Here is a 9645-nt window from a genome sequence, read left to right on the forward strand (position 1 = left end):
GGCCTGAAACAGAAGTTACCCAATCCGCTTCAGCGGAGGTTGAGGCGGATCCTGCTTCCTCTGCTCCAGCCGAGTTGGGAGTCCCCAGGCCGGGATTCACCACTGGAAGTTCGGCGGAAACGTCGAAGAGACCGGCAGGCTCATCCATGTCCCCGCCGCCCCGGCGTTGAACCGCGACAGATGCGAGTCCGCCGCCCAATGGCTCATCTCCCCGACCAGTGCGTCGAGCCGGGTCTGGATGGCGGCACCCAGCGCCTCGGGATCGAGGTCGCGCGGGCGAGCGAAATGCACGCGCCAGCCGGTGCCCATCGTCTCGCCGCCCAGCGATATTTTGTCTACCGATCGGCCATCAAGCCCCGTTCATGAAATAACCTTGACGGGTGCGCTCGCCAAACTTTGACGCCCAGATTCGGGTGGCCCTCATGACGCCCAAGCAGCTCGGCGATAACCACATGCAGCAGGCCACTCAGGTAGGTTCATTTTTCTTCCTATGCTATGTTACTGTTCGATTCCTGATTTTATTATTTCCCTTACAGTATTGGGCGGAGCAAATCGCCACTAGCCATCGGCTGGCCGAGCTGGAGGATCTCATGGAAAAACTCCAAGTCTCGGGGGGTCCATCGGCCGAGCGGGAGAAACAAGCCCGTGAGGCCGAACAGAAGAAGGCCACCGACCTGGCTACAGAGGTGGCTCGACTTGAAGGCCTGGTGAAGAAACGCGACGCAGACGTGAAGCGCGCCAGTAGCCGGAAGAAGCGGGCGATTGCTGATCTGGACAAGATGAAAGTTGAAGTCCGAGCCCTAGATCAGCAATCTAAGAAGCTAGAAGCCCAACTAGCTGCCGAACGGGATGGGCGCTCCGCTGAACGCACTAAAGCGGAGGCGGACCAGAAAGTTCTCCAGGACTCGCTAATTGCCTCACGGGCGGCGCTCAGAAAATATAAGGAGGGAGAGCCGAGTCGCCTAGCAACAGCGCGCCAAGAATACCTCCGCTCGGAGCGGTTCGGCGAAAAGTTCTGTGGCAACGTCTCCTCAACTTTCGCCGAGGCGGTCAAGGTCACCATGGCGTACTTGAAGAAGGGTGGCCACCTCCCGGCGGAAATGCACATTCCCGCCTCCGATCTGGCGACCATGATAGACGACATCCCGGACGGTTTCTTTAACTTCGAAGACCCGGAGTGAGGCGAGTTCTTCCAAGTACTTTCTGTATTTCATCCGCTTTGCGGATGTAAAATTTTTGTACGCGCCATTCGGCATAGTTGTGTTCCTTTGCTTGTATTTTTGTTTGCCCTTCATTGCCCTTCTTTTGTCTGTTTGGTGCTTATCCGTAGAGTCAGTTAAGCTCCACGTGTTCCCCACTAGACGACCGATCAGGTTAATCAGTTGACTTGTTTTCCTCGAAATCGTTTAGCGCGTGGCTATGGTGTTTGCATTCAGTGAATGCGAAGTATTGGCAAACTGATGGCCGATCGGACTTAATCAATTTAGTACTTGCGAACGCTCGTTATTTGGCGTCCTTAGTTTCATCCAGTAAGCTCACAGTCGCGGGTTCGACTCTCGATCTTTAACGACGGAGCTCGTCGGTCTTCCGCTCGGATATTTATAGCCGGTCGGCGCGGATCTCGATCTTTAACGACGGAGCTCGTCGGCGCGGACATTTATAGCCGGTCGGCGCGACTCTCGATCTTTAACGACGGAGCTCGTCGGGCTTCTGCTCGGGGATTTATAGACGCCGGCACGTCTCCCGGTTTCCCGGCCGGAGGGTTTATAGACGCCGGACCGTCTCTCGATCTTTAACGTCGGAGCTCGACGGCGCGGATATTTATAGCCGGTCGGCGCGGCTCTCGATCTTTAACGACGAAGCTCGTCAGTCTTCTGCTCGGGGATTTATAGACGCCGGCTCGTCTCCCGGTTTCCCGGCCGGAGGGTTTATAGACGCCGGACCGTCTCGATCTTTAACGTCGGAGCTCGACGGCGCGGATATTTATAGCCGGTCGGCGCGGCTCTCGATCTTTAACGTCGGAGCTCGACGGTCTTCTGCTCGGGGATTTATAGACGCCGGCTCGTCTCCCGGTTTCCCGGCCGGAGGGTTTATAGATGCCGGACCGTCTCTCGATCTTTAACGTCGGAGCTCGACGGCGCAGATATTTATAGCCGGTCGGCGCGGCTCTCGATCTTTAACGACGGAGCTCGTCGGTCTTCTGCTCGGGAATTTATAGACGCCGGCTCGTCTCCCGGTTTCCCGGCCGGAGGGTTTATAGACGTCGGACCGTCTCTCGGTCTTTAACGTCGGAGCTCGACGGCGCGGATATTTATAACCGGTCGGCGCGGCTCTCGATCTTTAACGTCGGAGCTCGACGGGCTTTTAAGCTTAATTTGGACAACGTTTACATGGCCGAACGGCATAGGGTCTTCGGAATCGAGCCTTTGGCTCGTACAATATACCTCCGGCTGAGCAGCTCGGGGCCTTCGTCGTCGAGTGCTTGGATCCGATAATTTACCTCCGGCCGAGCGACACGGGGCCTTCGAAATTGAGCCTTTGGCTCGTACAATATACCTCCGGCCGAGCGGCACAAGGCCTTCCGAATTGAGCCTTCGGCTCGTACAATATACCTCCGGCTGAGCAGCTCGGGGCCTTCGTCCTCGAGCTCCCAGCTCGGATATAAACCTCCCGGCCGATCGGCTCGGGGGCCTTCGCTCTTCGAGCGCCTGGCTCGGATATAAACCTCCCGGCCGATCGGCTCGGGGGGCCTTCGCTCTTCGAGCGCCTGGCTCGGATATAAACCTCCCGGCCGATCGGCTCGGGGGGCTTTCGCTCTTCAAGCGCCTGGCTCGGATATAAACCTCCCGGCCGATCGGGTGCCTGGCTCGGATATAAACCTCCCGGCCGATCGGCTCGGGGGGCTTTCGCTCTTCAAGCGCCTGGCTCGGATATAAACCTCCCGGCCGATCGGCTCGGGGGGCCTTCGCTCTTCGAGCGCCTGGCTCGGATATAAACCTCCCGGCCGATCGGCTCGGGGGGCCTTCGCTCTTCAAGCGCCTGGCTCGGATATAAACCTCTCGGCCGATCGGCTCGGGGGGCCTTCGCTCTTCGAGCGCCTGGCTCGGATATAAACCTCCCGGCCGATCGGCTCGGGGGGCCTTCGCTATTCGAGCTCCTGGCTCGGCTAATTTATATGCCCCTGCCAAATCGGCAAGGGGTCTTCACGTAGTAAGCCGTTCGGCGGAGAATGCTCAATGTGTTCATCTTTTCGCTTCCTGCATTACAAGCATATAGGCGACCAAAATGTATATAAATTTACATTTAGCGCACCTTTCACCCAGCTCGGATAACGTACTCCCGGCCGAACGGCTCGGGGTCTGCTTAGTCGAGCGCTTGGCTCGGATATTATACCTCCGGCCGAACGGCTCGGGGCCTTCTTTATTGAGTCGGTGGCTCGGATCTTCATCTGCTCGACGGCCCGTCCACCCATCTTTCTCCTATGTAGTCAATTCACCGCTTGACATCAAACTCCCGCTCTTGAGGTTCCAGAAGAGGGGCTTGCTATAAGTTGAATTCGGGAGACGAAGCATCTGCTTTTGAGGGAAATGACTGGGGCAGTCGATGCTTCCGCTCGGCCGCTACCTCTTGGACCACCGGGGACTTCGCATGATGTGCCCGGGATGCCTCAACTCTTGGTCCTCTTGGTGGCTGATGGGCAGCGGGCTGCTTCTGTTCGGCATGGGTTCCCTTCCGTCGGGCAGCCTCCGCCTCTTCCACGTTTATATACTCATTCGCCCGGTGTAGCATGTGGTCGTAGTCTCTGGGCGGTTTGCGAATGAGCGAGCGGAAGAAGTCCCCTTCCACGAGGCCTTGCGTGAAGGCGTTTACCATTGTCTCCGAGGTGGCTGTGGGGATGTCCACCGCTACCTGATTAAATCGCTGTATATACGCCCGGAGAGATTCTCTTGGTTCTTGTTTGATGGTGAACAAGCTGACGCTTGTCCTTTGATAACGTCGGCTGCTCGCAAAGTGATGAAGAAATGCCGTTTGGAACTCCTGGAAACTATTGATAGAGCCGTCCGGCAACCTCCGAAACCACCTATGTGCAGATTCCGATAGAGTAGTGAGAAATACCCGGCACTTTACGCCATCGGAGTACTGATGTAAGGTGGCGATGCTGTCGAACTTCCCCAAATGATCGTCGAGGTCGGTCGTCCCATTGTAAGCTCCGATCGGCGGTGGTGTATAGTATTTTGGTAGCGGATCCCGATGTATGGCTTCAGAGAACTGTCGGTGAACCTGCTCAGGCGATGCGTTCGCTCGGGGAGCTTTGCCCTTCCTATGATCCCGAACGGGAGGCTCATCGGACGAAGATCCTTGCTCCCCGTGAGCGGGCGCGATTTCTGGGGGAGTACGGAAGAATGCCTGAGGGAACCCTCCTGTTGAAACATATTCCGGGCGGTCTGCTTGCGCCGCCCGGCCTGCTGAAGCTGAGGTTTGCTGTTGCACTCGCTCAGTCTGTGCTTTCTCCTTTTGCTGCGCCACTATCTTGGCTGCCCTCGCCTCGACTATAGCGTCCAACTCTTCTTGTGAGAGTACCACGGTATGTAGTCTTCCAGCCTCGTCCATTGCCTCTGCTCGGATGCAGGTGCATTCCCACAGACGGCGCCAAATTGAACCTGTCCGAACCAGGGGTCAACGAACGCTGGGGATGTGGCGCTCCCTGCTGGATCCTCGAGTGCTCTGGCGAACCTGCAACAAAACCGAGCCGGGAGGGGTGTCCCTGCGACGGCCCTCCGACGCTCAAGTCAGGCGAGGAATAACAAAGAGGTGGCTTAGAAACAGAAGACTTGTGTACCTCCGGTGAAGAAATGGAAACCTTATATAGACCTCTCGAAGGAGCCTGGGCGCGCCAATCAAAGCAATCACCTGCTTTCGACCATGCCCAGGTATGGGTCTGTCAGAAGGGCATCCATAAGGTCATACCGCTACTGTATCAACCTCTCCATGATGTGACGGCAAGATCCTCTATCGTGAAATCTTGTGTACGACATAATCATTAGACATGTCTCTGCTGACATCCCATATCCCGAGCCGAACGAATAGGCCGCTCGGCTAACCTTTGTATCCTCGCCCTTATCCTGGCCGAACGGACCACCCGCTCGGCCCTTCGGTTCCAGCCGGGCAGACACCCGCTCGGCCCTTCGGTTCCAGCCGGGCAGACACCCGCCTTGGCGTCGGAAACCCAAGCCGATGGCTGGGTTATATCTGGCTCCGCTCGGACCTGCTCAACTGCTCGACGCGACCCTTACCCGCTTAGTCAACCCTCCATCCGTCCTCAGGCTGGGACCCTTCAGGAAGTGGATCCCCCATTCTTACCGCCGGATCACCTGTATTTACCTCCCTCCATATCCATGGGACCGGCACTAGGGGGTCATTAAGATAACAGATTTCTTTTTTTTGTAGTGAATGCCATGTGAACACAATTGGGATCAATAAATTTTGGATCCCAAAGAATGGATACTTGACATACTAATGGGTAGGGTATGCCACTTGGTTTGGTAATGAGTGCAAGCTCAATCCTAAATGATTGATGGCTTAGGGAAGTTTCATGCTAAGGAAACATCGGGATTTATGTTTAAGATGCATGAAATGAGTTTAAATTGTATTTGTTATCACATAAGCTAATGCATGGGTGCATTTTAGTATTCATTTGGCATCTACAATTGAATGAGTCAAAACTAGGAGTTTAAGGTTAAGAAAAATTGAATATTTTAGTTAGTTTTGAGAATTATATCAAACTTCAAAAATATGGTAATTTTTGGAGTAAATTGATTTCTTTTTCCCATCTAGATGCTGAAACAAACCACTCTGAAAAAAAAATTTGGAGTTTTATAAAATATCTGATGAATAATAAAAATTGACACATTTATGTAGTTTAGAAGCAGCGTAATTGTCTTAGATACTAGTTGGCTAGCTTCGAGTATAGGAGACTAGTGGTAGGTGGAATGTTTGCCTTCATTAGTGAATCTTTTTGATGCGTGTTAAAGAGGGAAAAATGGAAGAGATTTAAATTAAAAATATCACCATTGGGAGAAGGGAAGAGATTTGGAAACCTGATCTCTTCTTGAGAAAATTTTGAATTCTAGGGGAACTTAAGCATAGAGGGGGTCTAATTTAAGTCTTATTTCATTTGTTGGTTTTCCTAATTTAAAAGAATTACCAAATATAAAAAAGGGAGAGTGTTCGGACAACTTGATCTTGAGTTTTGATATTTGAATAAAGAGTTTAAATTATATCTTGCATATGTACTTAATACGTGTGTTATGTATAGAAATTTAGAAAAATACACATTGAACATGCAGAGATTCTACCTGACCAAGTCGAGTATGAATAATAACTTGACATAGCCAAGGCATACACTCAATGGCTTGGAGGTCTAATGCAATTTTGAAATTGTATAAATGAGGCATCCGAGAGATCCTAGGACGAGAAGCATTAAGATGGTATTGGAATAAATCATGGAACTTGACTTGGTGCAACTAAATTTGCTAACTAGATGAGTTAGGATCCATTTGAGATCAAAGAAGGATGATATGAGACAACGTTGATGATGATTGGAAAAAAATAAGTTATAGACTTGATACATCCAAGTGATAAGTAACCTAGAGGGAGACAACATTGGTGGTGAAGTCATGTTATGAAAGGTGCACTCTTGTGTGAGCTATGAGAGTTAAAAAATTTGTATCCTTGGAAGAGAGTAAATCTCAACTTAGTCAAAGACTCAATCATGGACCCTTAGAGTCATAATTTCAATCAATTAGAAGTAGCTCAAATTGATTAGTAAGCTGAGTTAACTAAGTAGTTAATTCAAGTTTGGTGCTTGTGAATAGAATATTTTTGTTTATAGCTAAGTCAATTAGACATTCGATTCATTAAGTTCAATTAAATGATGAATTAATCACTTGGTAAAAAAATTAAAAAGAGTTATTAATTGAATATGTTATAGTTACAAAGGTTAGTTGACATAAGATTTATAGAATCAGTTGATTGATGAAAAAGTCAATCAACTTAGGTAGCCATCCATAAATTGAAAGTAAAAATGATTTTCAGACAAATGACTGATGGTGGATCGAGTGGATCCAGTCAATTCATGAGTGTCAAAACAGTATAATTGTAAGTGGAAATTAAAGAAATTTAAAGGCTAAAGGAGGAGGCATAATTTATTTTTTTTAAAAATTATATAATATTTAGAATCTTTTGGTAAGAATATTGATTTAGGAAAAAAAACTTGAAGTTTTATTAAACATGATCCATTAATATCATCATTGATAGCTCAAATCATGTTAAGTTAGTTAGAAAATTTTCATCCACCTTCCAATGATTTGGCGGCTATAGTCAATTCTATAATTTATCTCCCTTTATATAATTGAGACGGACCTATAGTATTAAGTCATTTGGACTTCATTGGAGACCTTGGCTCCTGACACTAGGATTAATACTTGTTTTTTTAGTTGGAAAACAACCACAAGAAAGAAGATAGTGAGCTCACACTAATTGGTAAGTTGACTGTGTTTACCTCCAATATCCTCCATCAATCTATCTAAAACGAGAAGATAAATCATAAATAATTATTAGTTCTAATGACCGGAAAAAAAAGAAGAGATTTATCTTTTGACTATATTAAAGAGTTTCTCATGTACTAATGACTGGACCGTACAAGGACCAGTGAGCCCATACTAGTTCAACTGCACGTTGCATGGGGATGCCTAGGTAACAAATGGTGGGGAGAGGAGGGCCAGGCTGTGCCCTTCCCAGGACCAACACCGGCAGTCAGCCCGCATGTTCCGCGAGCCCAGCACGCTTCCATGACTTCTCAACCTTCCACATGCCTCTGTTTCTTCCCTCCTCTATTTATCTCCAAACAAAGAGCTCCGCTGCATCCACCCTCACTTTTCTTCTTCTCCTTCTTCGTCCCTGGATACGTATTAAACATGGGGAAGCCTGCCATCAAGCAGATTCTGAAGCGGTGCTGGAGCCTGGGCCGCAAGCAGGGCGCGGCAGGGGAGGCGCCGGACGTGCCGCGGGGGCACTTCGCGGTGTACGTGGGCGAGAAGCGGAGCCGCTTCGTGGTCCCCATCTCCTTCCTCTCCCACCCGGAGTTCCAGCGCTTGCTGCGGCAGGCGGAGGAGGAGTTCGGCTTCGACCACGAGCAGGGCCTCACTATCCCCTGCGAGGAGGTCGCCTTTAGGACTCTCATCACCGCCGCTCTCCGGTGAACCCAGGCCGGCAATTCTTTGTCGTTATCTTCCTGCTAGACTCTGTACATGTGTTCTCTACTGTGCACGAGATGAGATGAGATGGCGAGAAAAAAAGATAGCCACAATAATATTGTTCGTCCATCCTCAGTTAATTCTGAACTAAACATCAATAACTTAAATTGCTCGGACCATCAGAATCACTGTTTTCTTTTACAGCGTCCAAATGATCAACCGCTTTGCATGCCTTAATTAAGAACAGAGCTTTTATGAGGGGAAAAAACAAAGTGCAGCAAGAAGGCCTCCCCCTCCATCTTCATCTCCATGTCTCTTGGCACAAAAGTAGCTAGCTTTTGCAGGACATGCGATCCTGTGGTTAAAGTTCCAATGGGGAAAGAACAAAGACGTCAAAAAGAGAGCTCCTTGATTGGCGGTAGCACAACTTCAAGTCTACCCTAATCCTTGAATGTGCCTGCCTCTGCTTGAGAAAGATGGAGGGGATGACGTGACGCGAGACGGCGACGCAACGCTGATCAAGTAGCAGAATTCTTGCATAACTAAATCCGTGTTTTTTTTTGTCTGTGTGTTCCAAAAACACTGCAACTTTTATGCACTGAGTTTTTTTTTTTCCTTCCTTTTTTTTTTAATTTGTGCTTTCATTTAGTTATATAATTGCTAACAAGTCATGTTCCGCCTCCATTAATTTCGATTACGACATTTGGTTGTGTTTCAAAGAAGTAGGGCCGAGGGATTTTTGTGTGGGGAAATATCTAGACTTTATTTGTCGACTTGCTTTTAGTGGGCCATTGAGCTTTTTCCCTGATCATAATTATTATACCCCCAACCATTTCGACTAGGTTTTGTCACGACTTTATTAATTCAATTGACAAAATCACTTGGACTTAGAGAAAAATTAAAACCATATTTTTTTTAGTAAATTTAACCAAATTATTATAATATGTAACGATTTTAACAAAATTATTACAAATAAATTTAACTCTAATATAGTTATCAAAATCAATACATACGTTTTTTTTCATATATTTATAAAGTAAATTTTCATCATCCGATTATGAAAATGACGACGCAATGCTAACGTGTCATTATGTCACGCTGCAGTGGAAACATAATTGACAATTGATGAGGCCGCATTTAAAATTATAAAATTGTTAGAAGACGCATCTCACTTTTAAATTTTATAAAAGACGTACTTAGTTTTTTCTTTTATCCTTTTCATAAATTAGTGGTGTTATATTTTTTAAAAAAAAATCAGTGTAGTATTGTCGAGTAACTGTGAGGCAGGGTCTCTTGGACTATTTTTATGATTCAGGGATATATTATTCATATTTATAGTTGAATCATGGTTACGATCCGATCATAAATGGTTATAATTTCTTCCTGCGTT

At 48.1% G+C, this 9645-nt stretch overlaps 1 protein-coding gene across 1 annotated transcript; it reads left to right on the top strand.

The window, feature by feature from the left end:
* Positions 1–7929: 7929 nt before the first annotated feature.
* Positions 7930–8853, top strand: LOC122038455 (auxin-responsive protein SAUR50-like). Its single transcript, XM_042598212.1, has 2 exons — positions 7930–8375; positions 8460–8853. The coding sequence occupies exon 1, from the start codon at positions 7977–7979 to the stop codon at positions 8259–8261; it is 285 nt and encodes a 94-aa protein (XP_042454146.1). The 5' UTR covers positions 7930–7976; the 3' UTR covers positions 8262–8375; positions 8460–8853.
* Positions 8854–9645: the final 792 nt, after the last annotated feature.

This window comes from Zingiber officinale, chromosome 1A (assembly GCF_018446385.1).
Source record: "Zingiber officinale cultivar Zhangliang chromosome 1A, Zo_v1.1, whole genome shotgun sequence".
Lineage (NCBI taxonomy): Eukaryota > Viridiplantae > Streptophyta > Magnoliopsida > Zingiberales > Zingiberaceae > Zingiber > Zingiber officinale.

Bases quoted from the DNA above. Each gene is read 5' to 3' on its own strand.
- LOC122038455 (XM_042598212.1), top strand. From the start codon at position 7,977: ATGGGGAAGCCTGCCATCAAGCAGATTCTGAAGCGGTGCTGGAGCCTG.